Genomic DNA, 25741 nt, shown 5'->3' with positions numbered 1-25741 from the left:
AGTTTCTGACAGACAGTGGACTGGCGGTGCCTCCGCCCAGTCTAGGCGATGCCACCGCCCAGTCTAGGCGGTGCCACCGCCTAGGCCAATTCAGCTCACTGGTCGGGCCCCAAACTTGGCCCAAACCAGTCCGAACTCGGGCCCAATTGGCCCCTACTTGGGTTATAGGATTAACACCTAATTCTAACCCTAATTAATATACTAACTACGAATTTAAAGATATTTTCTAAGCTATTACAAAGTCCGTAAGTCAAGACTTCTTCCGGTGAGCTCCCGGCGAACTTCCGACGGTCTTCCGATAAACTCTCGGAAACCATTCTGCGGACTCCCGGCAAGCTCCTAGACTTCACGATTTGATCTTGGCGAGTTCCAACGAGCTTCTTCGACAAGCTCCGATCTTTCTCGGCGAGCTCCGCGAACTTCCAACGAACCTTCTAGCGAGCTTCCGAAAAACCCTTCGGCAAGCTCCCTACTTATTCTTGGCTAGTTCCAGCAGCATTCCCAACGAACCTTCGGACTTCCGTCGAACTCTCGAACTCACAACGAATCCTTTGTGCTTGACTCCGACACTTTGTTTTGCTTTATGTCTTCATCGTTATCGTAGTTAATCCTGCACACACAAGCAAAAACTCTACTCCAATCTAGACAATTATTACAACACGAATTGACATTCTGTTGCCCGGCACGTCATTGGTTGGCGCTTCGTCCGATTCTTCAGCGCATCATCCTCTCTTGTAGCTTGTTGCCCAATTGGCGGTTGACCTCTGCAGCCCCGATATCCTTGTTGCAATTCCGCTCTCCTTGGCCCGATGCCCGACGTCCAAAGCCTTCTGCCGTCCAATATCCTGACGTGATCTCCTCTGGTGCAACGTCAATTCCTCCTGCGTTAACTGTCTAATCCTGATCGAGTAGACCTGCATCACTCAAAATGCAGTTTAAATTATAAACACATATCAAGTGGTTTCATCATCAAAATACGAGATTCAACATGTGTAGCCCTCCGCATAAGAAGCATCCGCTAGGTTTTGGGCCCTTGCCTTTTAAGCTTAGCCCTTTGTGGGAACTCTTCTTCCTTTGTTTGCCCCCGAGCTCCTTCCCTCAAGAATATTTTGGAGGGTAGTTTCCTGAAGATTATTTCATTTTACTCAAGTCCTCCGAGGAAACAAAGTCGGTGAGCCTTTTTGCGACCGTAATTACCCCGATCACATTAGTGACATTCCTTCGATGCAATTCTTGTTTGAGCCCATGGTTTCAAACCATCGAGGAAGTTGAACAGCTTATCCTTCTTGGGCATGTCCTGTGTGTCCAACATCAGTGCAAAAAATTGCTTCATGTAGTCTCGGATGGAAGTACTTTAGCGGAGTTGTCTCAACTTCCTTCTTGTGATGAACTGTATGTTCTCAAGTAGGAACTAAGTTCTCAACTCCCGCTTTAAGTCAACTCATGTGTCCACTTGACACCAACCTTATTGGATCTCCTCCCAACGGGTCCGCCACCAGAGTTTTGCATCCTCATTCAGATACATGGTTGCTATTGAAACTTTAGTATCTTTAGACAAGCCTTGTAGCTCGAAAGTACTATTTCATGTCAAACAAGAAATTCTCGAGTTCTTTCGCGTCCCTAGCACCTCCATAGCAATGAGGCTCAGATGCCCTCAAGTTTTGTGGTAGCGCGACATGGGTATTGCTCGCTCCTGCATTTAGTACCCTTGTGAGCACTGTCACTCTAGAAGTGAGTTCTGCCACGACCTCATGCAAACATTGTATGGAGTCTTTGGTATCATATGTCATTCGATCGACTAGGGCCTCAACCTTGTCGATTCAGGATTCATCTTGTTCTTGTGAGCTCTCTACCCCAAGAAGCCTTCGTTGGCTTTAGTAGAGTTCCTCCAAGCTCACTTCAAGAACATCTAGGCGGGTTTCTACCGTCGTGAGTCTCTCCTTATAGCTATTTTTTCCAATTGGCACTTCAGATTGTGTCTCCTCCGCTCGTGGAGAGTAGACAACTTCTCGCTCATCATGTTCATTGACATGATCCTCCAAAGTAGCTCCACCAACATGAGAGCGAGTTTGCACTTGTAGCCCACCTACAGTTGCTTGGAGCAATGGTCCGACTTGTCCCGTCTTGCTCAATTCACCACAATGCTTTGCCATGGCGAGATTGCGAAGTTTCTTTGCTACTTACTGAAATTGTAACCTAGCTCTGATACCACAGTGTCATGGACTTAGCTATAATTGCCTAAGTCGTGAGACACCATTGCGGCAAAGTCGCGAACTTAGCTTGAATTACCTAAGTCGCGAAGCACTCTTGCACTAACCTCTAGGACTTAGTTGTGATTGCCTAAGTCATGGTGCGCCCTTGCGATATGCGTCCGCAAAGGGTTAACCAATTTGCAACCTTACTCATGTCTCGAAGGACCTGTAAAAGAGAAAGTTGATTGGTTCCAAAACGAGCGAGGGACAAATTCCGACGTCTCGCGAAAAGAAAAGCTTTACAAGAAATTCAACGAGTACTTTGAGTGCAAGATAAAAAAAAAAAAAAAGAGAAAACAATGACTTTTAGAAGATAGAAAGAACAGTTGCAAGTCTACAAACAACTACTCATCGGGTGTCGGATGCAAAGGCAAGTTTCCATCAAGTTAACGTGCGAACTTGTGAAGATTGTTCAACACTCGACAATATATCGAAGCCTCATCTAGCTTTGTGTCACCCGGGGGTTCCAAGGTGCTGAGATGACTGATGTTTCGTATACAATTATGATGTGCATTAAACAAGCGGTGACATATGAAAACGAAGTTATTTTGGGATAATTCGACTTGATACAGTGCGCGATCGCATTGGAGGGCTATAAACTATCATTGCTTATATTTTCTAAGCAAAAGCATATAAAACTAAAGTAAAACATGCTATCGGTTCTTCGTTGATCATCTTGCTGATTACTGCGACTCCATCGCCTCATCGCCGAGTTCTCCAAGTCCAGCCTCTTTGAGGAGAAAGGCATCGTCGGCTCGCTTACCATCTGCTCCATGCTCCTCTTACTCGCCTTCTTCGCGATCGAAGCATCCGTAAGGAAGGAAACAGCGTGGGCAAGAGCTGAGGAAACAAAAAATTCTACTGTTGGGTTTTTGATTGGGAGGAAGAGGGAGTGGCGGAGGGCGACACGAGCAGAGGATGAGGAAGGCGGATCGACCGAGAGTGGGATGGGCAACGCTGAGGGTGCGGTTGGGGTTGACAGGGCAAGGGGCCCACAAGTGGGGCCAAAGGGCGTCGTAGGTGACCTGGAGGGCAGTGGTGACAAGGAGGAAGATGGAGAACGCCAACTAGAAGGGGCGGGGCGGGAGTGGCGAAGGCGGATGGGGCGACGTCGCACGCGGTGGGAGCGGGGGCGGAGGTGAAGGACCACGCCGCTCACGATGGGTGACCGGTGGAAAATGGGCGTCCCCGAAAAAAATCAATTAGATAAAATATCCATATAATCATTAGATTAAAACCCAACAGTAGAATTTTTTGTTTTTGGGTAAGGATGTATATATATATATATATATATATATATATATATATAATTGCAAGAAAACCCCCGAAATTTGTTTCTGTCGGGAGAACTGCTTCTGAGTTGTTCGTCGAGATTAGAGCAAAGTCGCTTGTTGCGCTGCTGCGAGCGAGACATGTGGTGGCGCTGGCACCAAACCCTTGGGCCGGGCAGAGTACTGCGAAGATCGCCTTGTCGTAAACCGCCATGGCTTCCTTCTTCCTTCTCTTACTCTGATGTCCCGAAAAAGAAGGGAAAGTTGGCACCTTTGCAGGTATCCACTGCCAGTCGCCAATTGTTCCATGAGATCTCTCCATTCGTTCTTGTATTTAATTGAAAGGTTTTTCGTGTTTCACATTTTTTTGTTGTAATGTTCCTACTTTTTTGTCATTTCCGCATGTACCCGCCCATTCGGTTTTCTATGGATCAAAATCACTCCTTTACCTCGTTTTTGGGCACAAGACCTTTTTGTTGTCTTTCTTTGGTTGAAAACTAGGTTCAAGCTAGTTTTGCTGCTCTAATTTGTATGGTGTTTCTTATTGGCTTATGGCACGGAAGCTTTTACCTCGTTTGTTCATCCTTTACAGGAACGGAGGATGGTTGATAGGTTTAGGTTATGGACTAAGGGAGGCGAAGGTGGAAATGGGTGTTGCAGCTATAGACGCAGCAGGACTGACCGTTATGGCAGACCTGATGGTGGAACTATAATATCTTTTGGTTTAGTTAGTTTGTCAGAATTACAACATTGTAATCAAAATATATAATTGTACTGATAACTCACGATTCTGAAATTTTCTCATTAGTTAGAAGGCAGATTATTGATATTCGAAACATGTAGCCTATCTGTTTGTGAAATTTCCCAAACAAAATGACCCCAGCTATACCATATTTGTTTGTGTTTAATCAAATTGTGTGCTTGAAATTTCATATCTTTGCTATTTTCGAAGTAGTGAATCAGTTTTAATAATCTCAAGTTACTTAACAGTGTTGGCTAGTCTGCCAAAGTAGTAATTCTTCTTTCAATAAATACAGGTGGAAATGGTGGAAGAGGTGGTGATGTCATCCTTGAATGCTCTTCAGCTGTTTGGGACTTCAGCAATTTGCAGCATCACTTGGTATGATCGAAGCCTTTCTGTCTATTCTGTTACTTTGTTGGAGTACCATTATGCTTTTTGTACAATGCCTGATAGCTTTAACGGGATTCTTCATAATGTGTACACAAGTAAGCTCATTTAGTTTTATATAAGCATGCTTGTTGTTGAGGGGCTTAAACAGTCTACTACGTGATATTGTAAGCTATGACTAGACCTTGTTTTCCAGAATGCACAAAGAGGAGGGAATGGAACTTCAAAGAGTAAAGCAGGGAGCCGTGGGTCTGACAAGGTGAATTTCCAGTGTCTTTCTCAACTAACATCTTGTGTGATTTCTTTGTGGTATGTCAAGCACTTAGTTCTTATATCTGGCAGGTTGCTCAAGTACCAGTTGGCACTGTAATACACCTAGTTAGTGGTGAAACTTCTTTTGCTGAAAACTCTTCTATCACATCCTTAGACCCTTGGGAAATACCAGGAGCTGTTGACACTGATACAGCTAATTCTGTTCAGCAAAAAAGTGTTAAGGTCAATGCATCTTGTTCAGCACTAATGAAAGATTTGCATATGTCACCTTTGTACTCCGAAGATGATGTTAATAAATCACAGCATGATGTCAAAATAAGTTTTGGTTCTCCTGCCTCCACTGAGGTAGAGTGGGACAAAGACACCGAAGATGATGAACCATGTTGCAAAACTACCTACGAGGAAATTAAAGATGATCAAACTGATGATGCAAATGAAATCAGAGTAGAGGAAGATGAGGAGGTGATGAAGGAGGAAGAAGAAGAGGAGGTGGTGCGATATTCAGTTGCAGAATTAACTCAACCTGGGCAAAGAATAATAGTTGCACGAGGAGGAGAGGGTGGCCTTGGTAATGCTACTTCAAAAAAGGATTCTCGCAAAAGTGTCAGTTACTGCAATGGTGCTTCAAGTCCAGAAACTTTGGATGGTGAATATCAAACTTCATTGGCTGCTGGAAGACCTGGCTCTGAAAGTGTTCTTATACTGGAACTGAAGAGTATCGCAGATGTTGGCCTTATTGGAATGCCTAATGCTGGTAAAAGCACATTGCTAGGGGCCCTATCAATGGCTAGGCCAACTGTGGGTCATTATGCTTTTACCACTCTAAGGCCCAACATAGGAAATCTAAATTACGAGGACTTCTTCTCCGTCAAGGTTGCTGACATCCCTGGTCTTATAAAAGGAGCACATGCAAATCGTGGGCTTGGCCATGCTTTCTTGAGGCACATAGAGCGCACAAGGGTTTTGGCATATGTCGTTGATTTAGCAGCAGCATTGGATGGGAGGAAGGGTATTCCGCCATGGGAGCAACTGAGGGATTTGGCTTTGGAGCTTGAACATCACCGGGAAGGTTTGTCAAATCGACCGTCCTTAATAGTGGCCAACAAAATTGATGAAGAGGGTGCAGAACATGTGTTCCAAGAACTAGAGAGAAGGGTCCAAGGCGTCCCTATATTTCCTGTATGTGCTGTCTTGCAAGAGGGAGTACCTGAACTAAAAGCTGGAATCAGAAGGCTTATAGATGGCAGTGAGTTGCACAGACTTTGTGTCGATAACATATTGACTGACTAGCCTAAGAGTTATTTCATAGTGATGTATCCACCAGCTACTTCATTCAGAGGTCACTGCACATCTTTTGTCAGGTGTCCCCAATAAGTAGAAGAAAGACTTTCCAAAATGCAGCTACGTGCTTGTTTATCTCAATTTTCTTTGAATCTTGCAAGGATGCAGAGCTTGTTAAATGTATTCTGTGTCAATTGGATGGTGGTCAACTTTGTTGAAGATTGTGTCTATCAATATTGTTTCTTACTAAAAGTGGGTAAGAGTGTTTCTTGATTACATCATTATTATAATCCTTGTGACTCCATCAAGTGACATGACTCTGCTTTTGCATCTTTGGTGTTGTTTATGCCAATCCCGTCCTTTACTCCCTCCTCTATCCCTTCTCCCTTCTGCCTTCCTTTCCTAGTCATCAGTGTCGCCACCGCAACCTTCCCCTACTTAGTCTTGTTGTGGCTGCAGCCACCTCCCTCTTCTGCTACCTCCTCTCGCCACGACCAGGAAAAACTTGCTTGTACGATCCTTCGTAGCTCAATCATTCAGCCTCCAATCCTGTGGGACTTATACTTGACGCAGCAGGTCAACATCCGTTATTGGCTAAAAGGCTTACCCAATATGTGATATTTCTGTTGCCTCTATATTTAGAGACTATTATCATGACACAAAATATTGATCTGATAAAGGAGCTTTCTTATCATTATATCAACCCTACATTATCGGTCAATTTCCTTAAATCAAACTCATCAAGTAGTATTTATGGTTCTTATTATGCCAATTGAAAGATATATGCATAACTTCCATCTTTTAGACTACAAACTTGATCTTGGAAGTTCTTTTTGATCAAGAGAAAGAAAGTTCCATTATAATTCATGACTTTATTGTTGATTCTCCTTATTGTTTTTCTCAAATGAGCCTTTCATTCGCCACCATAATTTTATGAGCCAACTATGGATATGTATCTTTGAGGAGACTCTGATGCTAAGGACACAATATAGGCAGTCAAAAACATAAGGACTCGATGTCTAGTAAGCGTGACCTTGATATAATACAATATTCATGCAATGAATGGATACATGAAAGCTCGACGATTCTTACCAACTGTTGTTGAATGAACTGTGAATAATTAATTTATTCGCAATTCTCATTCATATCTTAAGAAATCATCACATAAAAAAACCAACAAATATTTTGAGCTCAGCATCTCCACTGTTGTTTCTCAGCAATTATATGATTCCACAATGCATCAGCAGTAGGTAGATGTCAAAACAGACTGAAAGAAATACATATTAAGTTCGAAATCTTTGCACTGCAGGAAACCAATAAAAAGAAAAAGATCGTGAATGGAATAAAATACGGCATCTCTCTTTGAAATGCACAAAAGGAGACAAAAAAGAAAACCTTGAAACCTGACATGATCCGAGGCATATCCACAGATGATACATTTAACTTACAATACAACCACAAATTTGGCTAATTGGCTAGAACCATGTCTTCTCCTCCGGCCTTGGCTTCAACAACGGCTTCCAGCCTTCTCCATGCCAACTCTCTTTGCTCTTCCACTGATTTTGCCTTCGCTTCCTTTTCTTCGTATTGTCGCTGGCACTCCTCGAACAGCTCGCTGTCCATGTCAAGGAACATTTTCCGCACGTTTGCTGTTAGGCCATGAATCGCTTGGTTCCAATGGGCCTGCATGTTCTTCTCCAGTGCTTCAAATATGATGGGAAATATTACACTGCGATTTTGAGCAATTAAGCTCACTATATGATCATTGTTCCAGAGGAATAACGCCCGTTCAGCAACCTGTAATCCGCCTTCATCATCAATTGACGTTATGATATGTATAAAAATTGGATATAGATCATGGTCATTTAAAGAAAAGTAGGCATCTCAAGTGCTGGAGATCTTCCAGATGGTGCAACAAAAAGAAAAAAAAAAAAGAAAGAAAGCTGCAGTCAGAAGAACAGCAATAGAAACTCTAAACTGATGGAAAATATGTATGAATAAAGCCGATTCAGCTACCTTTAAACCATGTTCATTTACAATAGATAATTAAACATGTAGAAAAACCAAATAAAGGACTGACAAAATATTTGTCAAATAAGGCCTCCCTCATTGCAAGAGATGAAAATGTTCAGACAATAGATAGGTAGTACAGAGAAAATAGAACTGCAATCAGAGAGCAAAAGCAATGCAGAAATAGATAAATGGAGCAGCAACAGAAAATCTAGACTCTGTATATAAGGTTACCATGTGCTATTAATACCATAGGAACATAAAATCACAAATATTCAGGTAAATTTAACAAGAAACCAAGAGAAATCAGTTAAAATAGACAAAATGACCAAGTAGATAAAACAAGTAATAATATTATATCCAACTTTCACTTCACTAATGCTATCTAAAAAGTAAAGTTACATTCTTAGAGCTATGTCCATCTCTATTCACAACAGTTGAATGTTAAAGTTATTGGGAGCATTTCAAAAGCGATATACTACAAGGAAAGCATTTCTTCTACTCCTTGAATCTAGTTAAAAGGAAACTCAGGTTTCAAACAGGGAAGTCCCACATCATTTTCAGGTAACATGAATGAAAAATACGAAGGATATAATATAACAAATAACTAATCCAAGTTAAGTTTGTAAGAAAAGGAATACCATCACTTCATCTGTGTAAAAGGAATGAAGGTCTCAAATTTCTATCAGGAGCTGATAAAGATAAGAGAATCTCTGGAGGTATAATAGCATAATGCTAACTAATCTGCCTATGACAGTCCACACAGCTTAAGACTGAAAGAAGACTGAAACATGTTCTTTCTCATTATCCAAACCAAATTAACATATATCCGGTTTGTATATGGGTTTAAATCTTGTTAACTGCATGTCACAAAGCAGCCCAGATGTACAGCAGAAAGGGTTGATGGGCGCAGGTGGAGATACTAAATGGACTTTGTATTCCAGAGTTTGATTCCTCGCAAAGCTATGATTCTGTTCATTCAGATCAATAAAAAAAATGTTAAGAAATTTGATCATATAGTCTAAACGTCACTCTCTCATTCATACCACATATCGATTGGTTTTTATCAATCCAAGCAAGCATTGTTTATGAACCATACTGTCACGAACGATCATTATGCACCGACAACATCTTCGTCAATGGACTGTTTATCGCTTTTGTTTGCTCACACATATGTTTGGCAACGTGTTTTGCCTTATTTTTGTATGTTTTTGCTTAAAAACTATGAGCAGGAATAGTTTGCAGCACTGCAGAGCGACCGCTCACCAGAATGGACAAAACTACCCCAAAATGGCCCAATTTTCACATGTCATGGCCTGTTTTCTGGAGGCTGCGGTGAGGTGTGAAACGTCAATCATCTCAGCACCCTAGAACCCCCCAAGTGGCATAGGGCTAGATGGGGGTTTAGGGTAGTGTTGGGCATTGATTGGATACACAAGTTCGCACATTAAGCCTATGAAAACTTGCCACGTTAAGCCTACGAAAACTTGCCATCGTGCCTGACACCTAGTGAGCAATCGTTTGCGAACTTGCAACCGTTCGTTTTCCTTCTAAAGTCCTTGTTTTATCCTTCTCTTTTTTCTTTTGCACACAGAGTATTTACCGAATTGCTTGTAAAGCTGCCCTCTTCGCGAGACGTCGAGACTTATCCGTCGCATGCTTTTGAACTAATCAATTTGTTCTTTTACAGATCCTTCGAGACCTGAGAGAGGTTGCAACTAGACTAACCCTTTGCGGACGGATAAGCAAGGGGTGCCCCATGACTTAAGCAATCCTAGCTAAGTCCATGACATTGGCGCAAAGGTACCTCACAACTCAGGCAATTCCAACTAAGTCCGTGACATTGTAGTATCAGAGCGGGCAAGCAATTCGTCCAAACAACAAAAGTTTCGCAATCTCACCATGGTGAAGCATCGTGCCGAATCAAGTAAAATGGGGCAAGCCGGACAATTGCCCCAAGTAGCCACAAGTGGGCTGCAAGTGCAAACTCGCTCTCAAGCTGTTGAAGCTGCTCAAGAGGAGCACAATAGCGAACAAGACGAGCGAGAAGTTGACTTTTCTCCGCGAGCGGAGAAAGCACAATCCGGAGCGCCAACTGGGAAAAGAAGCCATAAGGAGAGGCTTACAACTGCAGAAACCTGCCTTGACGTTCTTGAAGTGAGTTTAGAGGAACTCTATCAAGGCCAATTAAGACTTCTTAGGGTAGAGAACTCATAAGAGGCGGAATCTCGGATCGACAAGGTTGATTCCCTAGTTGATTGATTGATGGAAGACACCAAAGACTCCGTGCAACACCTACACGAAGTCGTGAAAGAACTCATGTCAAGGATTATATTGCTCACAAGGGCTCTTAATGCGGGGAGGAAGCAACACCCGCGTTGCTCCGCCACAAAACTTGAGAGCACCCGAGCCGCATTGCTATGGGGGTGCCAGGGATATGAAGGAGCTCGAGAGTTTCCTATTCAATATAGAACAATACTTTCGATCTACGAGGCCCGATTCTAAAGAAACCAAAGTTTCGATAACAATCATGTATCTGAATGAGAATGTAAAACTTTGGTGGTAAACACGTTGAGAAGAGATCCAACAAGGTTAGTGTCGAGTGGACACATGAGAGGACTTGAAGCGGGAGTTGAGAACTCAGTTCCTACCCGAGAACATTAAGTTTGTTACATGGAAGCTGAGACAACTCTGCCAAAGTACTTCCATTCGAGACTACGTAAAGCAATTTTCTACACTGATACTGGACATACAAGACATGTCCGAGAAGGACAAGCTGTTCAGCTCCCTTGATGGCTTGAAGTCGTAAGCATAACAAGAATTACATCGAAGGAATGTCACCGATGTGATCGGGACAATCGTAGCCACGGAAAGGCTCACCAACTTTGTTTTTTCAAAGGACTCGAGGAAGAAGAAACAATCTTCGGGAAATCGCTCATCCAAATATTCCCTAAGGAAAGGAGTCCGGAAGTGAACAAAAGAAAAGAAGTTCCCATAAAGGGCCAAGCTCAAAAGGCAAGACCCCAAAACCTAGCGGATGCTTCTTGTGCGGAGGACCGCACATTTTGAGGGAGTGCCTATAAAAGCAAGCACTCAATGCATTTACAGCATCATTCCACCCCCCACGATCGGACAAGGGCAAGATCATCGCCCTTAGTTCGAGTAGTTCGAAATCCAGCAACCACGATGAGGAGTCGCAAGGACCCCGGATGGGAGCAATGCATTTGTTGAAAGCATTGCGGGATCAAGTGGGGGAGAACATAAAGACAAAGCAACAGAAAGTAGGGAGCAATGAGCTGATGTACGTGGACATCAAGCTAAATGGCTAAACAACCCATGCGATGATGGACACGGGCGCTACCCATAATTTCATTGCCGACCAAGAAGTAAGGCGACTTGGGCTGAACCTAGAGAAGAGCCCTAGTTAAACGAAGGCTGTGAACTCGGAGGCTAAGCAAATCTCCGGGCTAGCAAAGAGAGTCCCCATCAAGATCGGGACATGAAGTGAAAGCACAAACATAATGGTAGTGCCATTAAATAACTTCCAAATTATTCTCGAAATGGAGTTCATGCATGCAACAAAGTAGGTGCCAATATCGTTCCTAAACTCCCTATGCATGATGAGAGTCGACGACCCTTGCGTGGTTCCAATTTCTTGAGGAGGAACCAAGGATCCACAATAAATATCTGCATTACAACTGAAGAAGGGGGTACGAAAAGGTGAATTAACTTTCATGGCTGCAATAAAGCTAGAGACACTTGGCGTAGAGGCTACTCATGAACCTACTATGGCTATGGACGTTTTGAAGGAGTTCACTGATATTATACCACCCAAGTTGCCAAAACTCAGCTACCGCGCAGAGGCGTGGACCATCACATCAAGTTGGAGCCGGGAGTGAAGCCTCTAGTAAAACCACCATACCGCATGCCCCTCCAGAGTTGGTAAAGCTTAGGAAGCAGTTATATAAACTGCTAAGCGATGATCTCATCCGTAGTTCTAAAGCATCATTCGGAGCTCTAGTCCTCTTCTAAAAGAAACAAGATGGGAGCATCCGATTATGCGTTGACTATTAAGTCATAAACAAGGTGACAGTAAAGAATAAGTATCCCATCCTGCTCATCACGAACTTATTCGACCAGCTAGGCAAAGCAGAATATTTCTCTAAACTCGACCTTCGGTTAGGTTACTAGCAGGTGCATAATGTTGAAAGCGATGAAGTGAAGACTACCTGTGTGACCAGGTATATAGCGTTCGAGTTCTTGGTGATGCCTTTCGGCTTAATGAACGCTCCGACCATATTCTGCACTCTCATGAACTAATTATTCAAGAAGTATCCAGACAAGTTTGTGATCGTCTACTTGGACGATATCATCGTTTACAACCAAACACTCGAGGAGCATGTCGAGCACCTTCAAACAATTTTCAAGGTTCTCAAGGGGAACACTTTGTTTGTGAAAAGAGTGCTACTATGCTCAAACGGAGATTTTATTCTTAGGGTATCGAATCAACGAAGGTTCCTTGGTTTCGTCAACTATTATCGGTGCTTCATAGTTGGGTACTCGAAGTGTATAGCTCCACCAATGGAATTGCTGAAGGAGCAACCTTGGCGATAGTCAAACAAATGCGAAGCGGCATTTCAAGACCTAAAGGCTACTGTGTTAAAAGAATCGATACTCAAATTGCCAGACTATGAGAAATCTTTCGAAGTCCATATGGATGATTCAAACTTCGCTATTGGGAGAGTACTAATGAAGGAGGGTCACCCGATGGCCTACGAGAGCTGTAAGCTCAACGAGACCAAGCAACGATATCTAGTGCACGAGAAGGAGATGACAGCGATGGTCCAATGTCTATAAGTTTGGTGACACTACCTTCTCGGAATACGATTTGTGCTAAGGACGGACAACATCACATTGAGTTACTTCCAAACTCAAAAGAAACTCTCCCAAAAGCAAGCACGGGGGCAGGACTTCTTAGCTGAGTTTGATATAGCAATGGAATACAAGCCTAGAAGAGCAAAAGTCGTGGTCGATGAATTGAGCAAGAAAGTAGAGCTAGTAAATGCCATGCAATTGGAAGGCGGAGGCCAAGCAAGTCAGTTGCACTCCAACTTTCTTTTCAGGATCAGGGATGGACTGTACAATTATCCCCAAGCAATAACCTTTATGCAACTAATCAAAAAGAGCAAGGCACGATGATTTTAGTTCTAGGAAGGACTCATCTACACCAAAGGGAATAGAGCGTCTGTTTCTCAAGCGAACAATTTGAGGCGTGAACTCTTAAGAGAGTATCACTATTCTCTTTGGGCTAGACATCCGGGTATTCACCGAATGTTGGCTCTTGTGGAGAGGACCTTCTATTGATCGAATATGGGGACTGATGTAAAGGAATATGTTCGAACGTGCCTTGCCAACGAGATAAGGTAAAACAATAAAAGCCGGTGAGACTTTTAGAGTCGTTGCCTGTACTAGAAAGGTAATGGGAGAGCATTTCCTTAGACATCATATCAAGCTTGTTGATAGTAGGGGGACTCGAATCGATACTCGTGGCGATCGATCGATTTTCAAAGTATGCAATATTCATTGTTGCACCCCTACGCTGCTCAGTAGATGAGGTGGCCAAATTGATGAAAAAGAATGTGGTGAGGTATTTGGGAGTCTCACATAATATCATCAATGATCGAGACACAGTTTTTGGGACGTTTCTAGACCGAGCTGTTCGAATTGTTGATATCTAAGTTATACTTCTCCACAAGCCTCCAACCTTAGATGGATGGTCAAACTGAGAGAATAAATTCGCTCTTGGAACAATATGTTTGACACTACGTGAGTGCTAACCAACGGGATTAAGTGAAACTGTTAGACATAGCCCAATTCTCCTACAACTTACAACGGAGCTCTGCATTTAACAAGAGTCCCTTCGAAATCATTATGGGATAGTAGCATCGACTCCTCACACCTTGGATTGGTTATACCGGGAGTAGTCCGTCAGCCTATCACTTTGCAAAGGAATGACACCGGAACGTACATATTATGTGGGCTTACTTGGAGAAGGTGGCCAAAAAGATAAAGAAATGGGCAGATTTGAGAATGTGACCACAAGAGTTTAAAATCGACAACTTGGTGTTGGTGAAGCTCCAACCAGCATCACTTCAGTTCTTTAGACATAAAGTGCACAAGAGATTAGTGCGCAAGTACGAAGGACCCTTCCCAATTATCAATAGGGTAGGCAATGACTCCTACAAGTTGCAACTACCAGTATGGCTCAAAATTTACAATGTCTTCCACGCAAGCAACTTGAAATCCTATCATTCAAACCGGCAAGATGCTTCTCGAAGTATTCTAATTCGGCTACCCCCCACCAAAGCCTCCTACGGAAAGCGAGTTGAAATCATTTTAGTGAATCACAAGACAAAGCTACCCAACGAAGTAGAGCAGACTGAGTACTTAGTGAAGTGGTGAAAACTTCCCCGAATAGAAGCTAAATAGGAGCCTGAAAACACCCTACGATATGAAGAAGCAATCATCAAAGCCTACCAGCAAGTGTCGACGACGGCGTCGATAATTTAAGTGGGGGAGAATGTCACAAATAGTCATCATGCACCCACAACATCTTCGTCAACAGACTATTTGTCGATTTTGTTTACTTGTACATATGTTTATCAGTGTGTTTTGCCTTGTTTTTGTGTGTTTTTGCTTGAAACTGTTAGCAGGAACAGTTTGCAACGCTACAGAACGACTGCTCACCAGAATGGGCAAAACTGCCCTAAAATAGCCTAATTTTTGCGTGTCATGGCCTGTTTTCTGCAGACTACAGTACGATGCGAAATGTCAGTCATCTCAGCACCCTGGAACCCCCGGGTGGCACAAGGATAGATGAGGTTTTGGGGTAGTGTTAGTCGTTGATTGGATTCATATATTCACACATTAAGCCTGCGAGAACTTGCCATCGTACTCGACACTCGGTGAGCAGTCGTTTGCGGACTTGCAACTATTCGTTTTCCTTCTAAAATCCTTGTTTTCTCCTTCCTCTCTTTTCTCTCTTGCACATCGAGTGTTTGTTAAATTGCTTGTAAAGTTGTCCTCTTCGCGAGACATCGAGACTTCTCTGCCGCTGGTTTTTGAACTAATCAATTTGCTCTTTTACAGGTCCTTTGAGATGTGAGCTAGGTTGCAACTCGGCTAACCCTTTACGAACATATAATGCAAGGGTGCCTCATGACTTAAGCAATCCTAGCTAAGTCCGTAACAATGGCACAATAGTATCTCACGACTTAGGCAATTCTAGTTAAGTCCATGACATTGCTGCAATGTTGCCTCACGACTTAGGTAATTCTAGCTCGATCCGTGACAATACGGTATCACTTGGTATACTTCTCTATTACTTTTCTTTCCCATGATATCAGATGATATAGGTTGGAATACCCACTTGGTACCTCAAAACACTAATTGTCTGACAGATTATCAAGGCAGATATTAAATTAATATCTAAAATCTTGATTCATGCAGACATAAGTTGGCACAGCAGACCATTTCATATAGTGATGTCAATACATCATCAAAAGTTCAACAAAGAATTTTCCATGTTTTCAGTTCTAAAAAATGTCAGTAACAAACAGAAAGCTTGATTCTTCTTGTAAATTCATTAAATTTGATAGATGATTAAAAATCTCTAGCAAACATCTCAGTCTTATTAAAAAAAATATTTACTAACTTTTGTTTAAACTGTAGGTTTACTTGCCAAAACATAAAAGTTCTTTCAAGATAGGATTCTTGTATTTAAGATGTGCTGATTATGGAATCATAACCTATAAAAAATTTTAAATATGCTCAGTGTACAAGTGCCAACTCTAAAGGGCAGGAGCGATTGAAAAAACATAACACAACATGTTGAATCCAAATTCTAGTCTACAAAATCACACATGATGCCAGAGTCACAATCTTATGTTGTTGCAACAGTATACAGATCTTTGTGTATAGGTTCTTTGCATCCACAATTACAAACAAACTACAAAAGATGGTACTTTCCAGCTCTAGAAAGAAATATTGTAGTGGATAGCTCAGTATGAATTACACAATACAAAAAAGCAGAAAAATCCTAACCATGAAATCATGGAATGTAGAAGAAGCTGGTGTAAAAAGAAGGAATTGTAGATGCTGTTGAAGATTTGCATCAAGGATAACTGACCATATGATCCTTAAATCTTCACAACGCCAAACTTGTTACAATTCTTTCTACCATACCATGTAGTTCATATTAAAAAGTTGAAATGAATATTATTTAATGACTAAAAATACAAAACTAAAAACAAAAGCAGAAACATACAATTAAGTTTGTAAAATTAGTTATTAACAAAGGTCACATTTCAAAACTTGCCAAATGAGTGACCATGGATTGTGATTTCGCCCTTACCAGTACATAGTGACCGGTCTTTACTTGTTCAGGAGAAGGGTCAGACCATCTCATTTCAGGATGGTCCAAGTTGGAAACAAGGTTTACCACACAGTAACCCCTTCAAACCCCTGCACAGTAACCCCAGGTCGGATGGTCCAGGTTGTCACCTCAGCCAAAGAGATTGATAACTTTAAACCTCTTTCCTCTCCCTTTAGTCTCCCCTTGCACATCTTTCTCTTATGCACTCTCATTTCCAACTAATTCTCTCTCAACTCTCTTCCAAAATTAATTTAACTTATTGAGTGGAGGCTTATTTGCTCAAGAAGAAGATTCAAGTGCAAGATTCGATCTAATTTCTCTACAAATTAAGGTAAATCCGAATCTAATCTCTAAGCTAATTTCATGCAATTAGGTTAGGATTTATGCTTTATCTTCCAGCCTTGGCCTAGATCACTTCCATTTAGACCTCATTTAGGGCTTGAACTACAAATGTCAGGTCTTCATTCTTTTAGATCTAAACTAGATTTATTCAGATGTAGGCTAGATGTAATCAGATCTCGCTTGATCCTTGTAGATCTAATATAGATTTAAGCTAATCTAGGCTAGAACCATTCCTATCCAGCAAACATCCGCATGGATCTATGCTATATCTAGCTTAGATCCATATGAATCTAGGCTAGATCTTCACAGATCTAAACTAGATCAGCATGAATCTGGGCTAGATCTTTGCAGATCAAGGCTAGATCTGAATGATTCCATGGTAGACCATCAAGGATCTAAGCTAGATACGAGAGCTGAGATTTTTACAGGTCTAGCATTAATTTTGCAACAAATACAAATCTTATGATTTTTGGATCTAATCATCCATATGTCTAAAACTTTTTCTTAATAAATATGACACCAAATCAGCAAAGTATCGATCTATTATCAATATTAATTTTATTTGTCAATGAAAAAGGTATGCAAGAACCGTAAAATAGGATTTCTTTTAGTTTTTTGCAAAAATTTTGGCCCTTATATATACCATGATAGATACCGACATACCATCTGTTAGTACACTTCAGGGTGGGTCTGGGTTATATAAAACAATAGTTAATGTGTCTTCCATTTCACCATATTCTTGTACAGTCATATAACTTCCTAAATTAGAAGTGGCACCTTGTTCAATTGCATTTTATGCCGAAATAACTCAAAGCAACCTATCTAAGGATCATAAACCAATTCAAGTTTATCAATAGAATAGAACAACTAAAAAGGAATATGCAACAAGGAAAAAGCAAACTGCAACAACTTTCCATGACCTATTAAATGAAATACATCAGAGATGATAAAGGGCTGGATGATATGTCTCTCTTATAATATTGGATGATCCACCGGCATGTTGAAATATGACCAACTTATTCGAAATTTTAATCATTAGCATTTCTTTTTACTCAGATTTGCAAATATATATTATTTTCACTAAGCTTGAATTTCTCTAAGTAACATGATCACTGCAAGTTCTTTCCACAGACAATCTCTTAAATCATACTAATTTCCCCTTTTTCAGCCTAATCTCCCATTTGACACATGGCTTCAAAGATCATTTTTTAACATTCCAATTTAATTTCTCAAATGATAACATGTATTTGGCCAGCAAGTCATTATGCACATAGAGTTTTAGCTTAAAGGTTAGGGGGAAAATAACATTTCAACTTGTATCTTAGTCAGCTAATTGATATGTTCAATGTTCCATGGAAGAGAGAAACTAGATCCGATCCAGTCACTACCAAGAACTATTAACTCTAATCATCCTTGTGCAAGCTTCAAAAGTCAACCAGCCAAACACAACAGATTACTGACATATTCCAGTGAATGTGAAGATATTGATGACAATATGATGGCATATAATGATACTGTAATCGGACATCATGATACCAATTAAGATGTTTGGGATTGAGTGTGGACACCCAACCACCTCATAATGGGAGGAAGCACAAAGCTTCTATGGAGTCCTATAAGCAAACACAATGGTAAGATTGCTTCCTGCGACCTAGGGGGCCAATGTTCGAACATGAAAACAATTAGCTCTATATACAAATATAAGACTGCATATATTCCCCAGATCCTGCAGATCCCACATTGGCACGATCCATGGGCACTGGGTGGCATTGGTACCGAGGGTCAATGATGCAAGAGCAATTTAGTTGGTTTATTTATAAAACAAAGTTGTTTAGCTTAAGGATATTTTGTATATGTAATACATTGTAATATCTCAACTTCTACTCGTTTCAACAAGGAGAAAAAAGAAGCAAATATAGAAAAAATAAAAATTATACATAAATCTTTGATTGAAGATCTTAAATACATCTTTACAACGATGAAAGTCTATTAATCAAGAATATCAGCAGGAAAGAAAGAATCAAGTCAAAAATATTAGCTTCTTCAAAGGAACGAGGATATTGTATATTTGATTTGATGTGATTGTAATTTTTCTTATTTCTGTATTTTCCTTTTTATTCTTGTGCTTGAGCCTATAAAAAATGCTAAAATGCTATAATGGATAATCAAAAGATGAATCAATGAATTGAGTTCCTTGTGTGAGTGGTGTGAGATGTGCAGATCTATGAATTGAGTTATTTCCCTCATAACTGTGCGAGGCGAGATCACAGATTCACAATTATGTTTCTGATGGTATGTTTTCATCGTTCATGTGCGAGACGTGCCGAGCTACAAGAACCTCATCCTAGGTGTTCTCCTTGAGCCAAAGTGACTAGGGTAGTTATCCAATTTTTTCCATTATCTTTTAATTATTATGTTTTTTCTTCGCTTTCTATCCTGCTGTTACTCGCCCTACGTCACCGTGTTAACAACCCCATAGAGAAAAAAGAAAAATCAACCAGAATCCTGTCATCCTACAACAGAAAGAAAGGAGCTTTTGGAATGTCAAGAAACCTACAGTGCCAAGATCATAAACTTTTAATCCACAAAATTACAGAAAGAGTAACTCCATTGGAATTTTTGCCATGATTTTTTTCAAATATTCTAGTTTTCGAATATCACTATGTATACTCAATAAAAAAGTCCATTTTCTTTGTATTATCTAGTCAATTCATTTTAGGAGATGTAATCAACCCCAAAAAGTAGAAAAAAATTATTGTTACACTTACAGTATGCCACATACCCAATCTAACAATAAGACACTGATAGAATAGGAGCAATGTTTCATATGATAGAAGCATGTGATAACTGATTAAGTATACAAGCACCTAACCAAAGAAAATTTGTCATACTATCATCAATACTCATAAATCAGACTGATCAACGGTGTTTATGCTCATAAAAGACATGTCCATGTCAGCGATTTAAAAAGGCGCTCGGGCGCTCGCCTAGGTGCTCGGGCGAGGCGAGGCGAGGCCCGAGCGCCTCGCTAATCTCCCAGGCGACGCGCTTCAAACAGGCGCCGCCTGGGCGCTCACCCAAGCCCAGGCGCTGGGCGCTTCGGGCGAGCGCCTGGGTTAACCAAGGCGACCGAACCAGGATTTTAGGTCTGGTTCGGTCTCCGATGGTTAGTTGGTTCAATCGAACCAACTAAAACCGATATAAGTGACAACCCAACCCTAACCCTCGCCGCTACCGCTCCCGATCCCGATCCCGTTGCTCGCCGCTGTCGCTGCTCGCAAACTCTGCCGCTGTCGTCGCTCGCAAACTCTACCGCTGTCGCCGCTCGCGCCTCCCACTGCTCGCCGCTCCCGCTCCCGCTTCCGCTGCTCGCCGCTCCTGCTGCCGCTTCCTCTTTTCTCAGTCAGCAGGCTTAACACCCCTTTACACTTCCTTTTAACAGTATACATATACTGTATACTGTTAATATTATTAAGTTTATTTAAAATAATTAATTTTCAATACTGTTAATAGATTAATAATATATTATTTTGATTTTAATACTGTTAATTTTTATTTATTTGAAATTATTGCTAGGTTTCTTAATACTGTTAATTTTATATCTTAGATTTTCTTAATTTAATAGCATATTTTTATTTAAAATTTTAAATAATTATATTTATTAATTATATTATATATTTTTATATTTTAGCGCCTCACTTCGCTCGGGCGAGCGCCTAGCGCATCGGGCATTTTGGACCTTGGCGCCTTTTGGCGCCTAACGCTTTTTAAATCACTGGTCCATGTTAGCTTTGAAAGGCTTTGACTCTATATAGCTAGGTTCAAATCTTAAAGTAGGCAAATATTGTCGGTCTATCCAAATTCATGCAAACCACAATTAGTAAAAGTATGATATTCTGGCAGTCACTCCTCTCACATCAGCCAGTGTTCGTTACTCCTTCAATTTATGCAAGTTTTCCAACAACTGACAATGCATTAAAAACTGATGATATGAATCGAATCCTGAATTATTTGGGTTGAATATTAGATCTACTAGAACCTAAAACATGTAAAGATGGCCCACTGAGATATAGTGGGTCATCGTATTTATAACTTTAGATATCAGCAAGGGAAGAACCTTCACTTTCATTTTGAATATTTTCACTCAAGGTAGGCAATACCGAGTGATACCGCCCGGTATGGGCGGTACGTACCAGTCCGACGGTATACCGGTACGTGTACCACCCACTACCAAAAAAATAATTATATATATATATATATATATATATATATATATATATATATATATATATATATATATATATATATATATTTATTTATTTACATTTATATATTAATATTTTAGAAAAAGGCGACGTTCGGCGACGTCGCCGAGGCGACGCGACGTCGTCTTTTTCGGATTATATATATTTATTTATTTATTTATTTATTTAAATAAATAAACGAGGTGACGTCGCCCCATCTGGGAGAAGAGAGAGGCAACGTCGCTTCGGCGACGTCATCGCCGAGCTTTATATATATATATATATATATATATATATATATATATATATATATATATACCAAGCGGTATACCGAATGGTATACCACTCGGTATACAATTTCGTACCGTACCGAGCGAACGTCGAAACTCCGGTACAGTACGAAATTACAGACCTTTTTTTCACTTAATCACTCCTTGCATCACCAAGGTTCAGCACAAGCATGAAGTATTAGAGATATCATCTAATTGAATATTCACTGATTTCTTCTCCAACAAGAACTTGCAAATCCTCAAGTTCGCTGCATGATTGGGAAAATCTGCAAAAAACATGTTCTCAGCAAGTTGATTTATAAAGGAAGTTCGATCCATCAAATTGAGTTCCGGTTTAGGTTTTTGTTCCTAGATAAATAGTCAGACACAGTTTCTGGTAAAACTCACAGGCACTAGACCCACTGTCATCTCAGATAACAACTTAAGAAAATACTGAAACAAATTGTTTGGCGAAGGCCCTTGTTTTGGCATAAGGGTTCCATAACCAAAGGCGTGATGCTTTCAATATGAGCTACCAACAAGAGGAAACAACTAACCAATAAATGTTTCTTATGTAATGTATCTTTTCATTAATGAGTCTCGAATTTGATACACTAGCTTATCAAACCCAACTATGAAATTAGCAAATATATAAAGTTTGTCTCCTTAAACTTACCAGCGAACAGATTGATGTAGACAAACTTATTCTAGTTACCCTCCTAGTTACTCTCCGGTCTTAAAACATTAATCCAGGAACCAGTCCAACTAGAACCATGTATGATCATAACATCTCACAAGGAATAGAGTATCAAGTATCAACTACTAAATCGAAATCCTAAATAGTATTCATTATTAAATGAAGTACCCAAAATTCATTGGAAAACATGGTAAGGCATCACATAGTTTTCCGTTGATTGCTTGCAAAGTCAAAATTAAGGAAAATAATGCAAGTCCTTGTTCATCAGGTTGATTAGCATCCACCAGCATGAATCACTACAGAGCAACAAAGAACAGTGCCCTCCAGATGCCTGTCTGGTCAATGACCAGCATGTGCCAATGAAGATAGGAGAAAGCAAATGTGCGGGTCCAAAAGTGGAAATATCATATTGTGCACTGTCATTGGCATTTAAGGATCACTGGATCAGCATGTTTGCAAAGTGCATAGTACACCAGAGTTGTGCCTACTTCTCAAGCATGGAATGTTGTAAATGTGCATATAATACATATTAATAACTTATTTTAATATTTACCAAGAAGCATCACATAGTATAAAGACTTTAACATCCTTATAATGAGAATTATCCACCCCTTTAGAATGGAGAGATCCATGTAGTTAGGACATCATGGTTTCTTGTTATTTTTCGATGTCTAAGAATGGAAAGAAAAAATAAATAAATAAATTAGGCATTAGGACACGTCAGAATACAAAAAAAAAGTAGATCAGATGTATTACTTTTTTAAAACAATGAATTTTGAGAAAATATTACAAATTTAGAAACTGCACGAGGAGACTTCAATTAGCCATACATGGGTCTAGAAGTATATTAAACTTCATGACAAGAAGCACTCTGTGAACCGGTTGATTTGGATATTTGCAACAAAAGTTTCCAATATGCTAACATATTAAACCTCCAGGAATGATGTTCTCAAAGAAAATACATGACTTAACCTAAATCAAAAACTATTTTGTGGATAGTATCACAAATTTCATAGAACCAAAAAAACATGCAAATTAATAGTTATAACACAAAAGTCAGGTAATTTATTTCTTGAGAAGTTAGACTAACAAATTTTAGCCATTTGCTACCACCTAACCAACTGATGCAAGGAAGTGTCTCACAAAATAAAGAATGGCAGCTAAATGTATATACGATATTGAAATATCTCCTAGCCAATCAAGTTGCATATTTAGTCCTGAAGACCTTAACTTGTCAAGGTCATGAGGATAATGAAAATGCATATAATGACCTGATAATCAGGCAACATTTAACTGCATGCATCTAGCAAACAACCAGAAAAAACAAAAGATGGACCAAGTTCCAGACCTGGAAATGAGAGCTGCTGAGGCAGCGAGCGATCTGCTTGAACAAGGGAACCATGCACCGCTGAAACTCCACAGGTTGCGTCACCTCCAGCACCTCCTCCAATTCACCAAGGAATAACACCTCCTTCTGACAATTAATTACAGGCCAGTACTTCAAGAGCCCCCTAACGACTGTATCAGCTAGCTTGTAATCCTTCTCGACGAACTGCACAATGCAGTAGGAGAGCTGCTGGTGGTACATCCCCACTAACTTTGGTTTGTGCAACGGTATGAGGGCCCGGACAAGAAACAACTTGTGCTCCTCTTTCATCGGCAGAGCGAATCCATTAATAATACTCCCAAGGATCTCCAGCAGCTCGCCAATGCCACTGTGTCGCTGAGTCTCGAAGATGAATCTGTAGAAGATATTGTTGATGGCTTTGCGGATGAAAGGGCGATGGATCATGAACTTGCCGTAGATGCGGTGGAGGATGGTCTTAAGGTACTCGCGCTCGCGGGGGTCCTCCGAATCAAAGAGGTCGAGAATGCGGAGCACGAAGGTGTGGTCGATGTAGCGCTTGGCGACCTTGGTATCGGTGTCGGAGGAGATGACAAAGCGGAGGAGGAGCTCGTAGACGAGCTGGAGGTGAGGCCAGGCAGGATCGAGGTAGGGGTCCTCCTCCTCGGGATCGGCAGCCTCGGAGCCGGTGTTCTCATGGGAGGCCGGGGGAAGGCAGCGGAATATGTTAATGGCGACGGTGCGGATAAGCTGCTCCTGGACAGGCTCAGCGAGACGGCCGGAGCCTGACTGCACGAAGTCGACGAGCTCCGAGAGGGTCTGCCGCTTCACCTCCTTCTCCCGGGCCGACCTGAGCGTGTCGGAGAAGTCGAAGACCACGGCGCAGATCTGGAGCTTGCGGAGGAAGAGCGACTGCCGCTCAGGGACAGGCACGTCGCGGAAGAGCGGGAGGGATTCGATCTGTGGGGCGGCAGCGCCGGTGGGGAGGAGGTTGGCGGTGCCTCCGGGGGAGGGGACGGCCGTGCGGGAGGCGTGGTTGACGGTGACGGAGGAGGAGGCGGGGGCGGAGGCGGGTGGGGGCTCAGCGGCGACCTCCGCTTTGGGGCCCTTGCGGTTGGCCCGTTTCATGATCTTGTTCAACATTTCGCCTTATGTCTCCGGCCGCGCCGCCGCCGACGAAGCCCCAAATTGCTGTCCCCGGATCGATCCCGCGCCCCAATCGAGCTACAACAACGGAGGAGGGCAACGGGGAGAGAGCCTCATAATAGAAGGGGGTGGGAGAAGAGAGAGCAACGAGGAATCTGCGTTAAAATCCATCCGTCCATGGATTTGTGACAAGGAAAGAGAAGAAATGAGGTTCGCAAGGGAGGGGGAAAAGAAGGTAGAATAGTGAAGGGAGGAGGATACAAATGGAGATGAAAGGATGTGGCTTTTTCCCTTTTCTTTTTCTTATTTTTCTCTCTTTATTTTTTTGGCTAAAAGTGGATGGACTACATGTTTGATTTGGATGGATGTGGGTAACTGCGATCGATGTCTGGACCCGATTTTTTTATAGTAAATATACAGGTAGCTTATAACCAAAATACATTTGTAACGAGCTCACTAAAAGATAAAAAAACAATTCCAATAAGTTGGATGATAAAAAGAGCAAAAGGAAAATGGAAAGGAGGAAGACAAAAAGAGGAGAGTGGTGATGATACTCATGAGAATACGAGAAAGGATAGTGACGTGAGAAGCGAGGAGGATAAAGTGGCAATCAGAAAGAGATTAGAATATTACAAGTTTAGAGAGAACATTCATTTTTTTCATAAATACAATCAAAAAATAAATAAAAACTATAGTCCAAATTATTTTAGTCAAAGATGATTGGCCAGATGTAACTCCCGATATTTTCTTATGGGATAACCGTGGTGAAGAGGCAACCAAAGTGCCCATAAGCAATTCACGTGGAAAATAATCTCCATTAACTTTTGCTTTAGGCACATCAAAATTTCTTTCTGCCATTCGAGCAAAAATTCGTCATATAGATCTCCCTCAGCTTGAACCACAAAGGACTCAGGTTTCAAACAACGCTTCAGAAAGGAAAGAAACCCTTGAAATGCCTCGACCAAAATAAAACTTTGAGTTGAAATGGCAGTATTGATCAAAACCAACAAATGAAAACAAAGTGATACGAGATTAGATAAATATGATC

At 41.2% G+C, this 25741-nt stretch overlaps 2 protein-coding genes across 3 annotated transcripts; one reads left to right on the top strand and one right to left on the bottom strand.

Annotated features, from left to right (window-relative positions):
- The first annotated feature begins 2762 nt into the window (after positions 1-2762).
- On the top strand, positions 2763-6496 carry LOC135643868 (probable GTP-binding protein OBGM, mitochondrial). The gene is made up of 5 exons (XM_065161254.1): positions 2763-3802; positions 4116-4224; positions 4561-4643; positions 4849-4911; positions 4995-6496. Exons 1-5 carry the CDS (start codon positions 3665-3667, stop codon positions 6213-6215), a joined length of 1614 nt encoding a protein of 537 aa, XP_065017326.1. The 5' UTR covers positions 2763-3664; the 3' UTR covers positions 6216-6496.
- Positions 6497-7461: 965 nt separating this feature from the next.
- Positions 7462-24953, bottom strand: LOC103992038 (serine/threonine protein phosphatase 2A 57 kDa regulatory subunit B' alpha isoform). 2 transcript variants are annotated; one of them, XM_009411607.3, is made up of 2 exons: positions 23551-24951; positions 7462-8003 (listed from the first exon to the last, which is right to left on the bottom strand). In XM_009411607.3, the coding sequence occupies exons 1-2, from the start codon at positions 24688-24690 to the stop codon at positions 7674-7676; spliced, it is 1470 nt and encodes a 489-aa protein (XP_009409882.2). In that variant the 5' UTR covers positions 24691-24951; the 3' UTR covers positions 7462-7673. The 2 variants fall into 2 exon arrangements, with proteins under 2 accessions (XP_009409882.2, XP_065015614.1); XM_065159542.1 differs by having other exon boundaries at positions 7822-8014; positions 23551-24953.
- Positions 24954-25741: the final 788 nt, after the last annotated feature.

This window comes from Musa acuminata, chromosome BXJ3-7 (genome assembly GCF_036884655.1).
Source record: "Musa acuminata AAA Group cultivar baxijiao chromosome BXJ3-7, Cavendish_Baxijiao_AAA, whole genome shotgun sequence".
NCBI classification, from domain to species: domain Eukaryota; kingdom Viridiplantae; phylum Streptophyta; class Magnoliopsida; order Zingiberales; family Musaceae; genus Musa; species Musa acuminata.
Note: the sequence above shows the minus strand (reverse complement) of the source record. Positions and strands in the feature narration are given on the sequence as shown.

Bases quoted from the DNA above. Each gene is read 5' to 3' on its own strand.
- LOC135643868 (XM_065161254.1), top strand. From the start codon at position 3,665: ATGTGGTGGCGCTGGCACCAAACCCTTGGGCCGGGCAGAGTACTGCGA. The intron at 4,225-4,560 runs GTGGAACTATAA...CAATAAATACAG, and splicing joins CCGTTATGGCAGACCTGATG to GTGGAAATGGTGGAAGAGGT. The intron at 4,912-4,994 runs GTGAATTTCCAG...TATATCTGGCAG, and splicing joins GGAGCCGTGGGTCTGACAAG to GTTGCTCAAGTACCAGTTGG.
- LOC103992038 (XM_009411607.3), bottom strand. From the start codon at position 24,690: ATGTTGAACAAGATCATGAAACGGGCCAACCGCAAGGGCCCCAAAGCG. The intron at 8,004-23,550 runs GTCTGGAACTTG...GGCGGATTACAG, and splicing joins TCAGCAGCTCTCATTTCCAG to GTTGCTGAACGGGCGTTATT.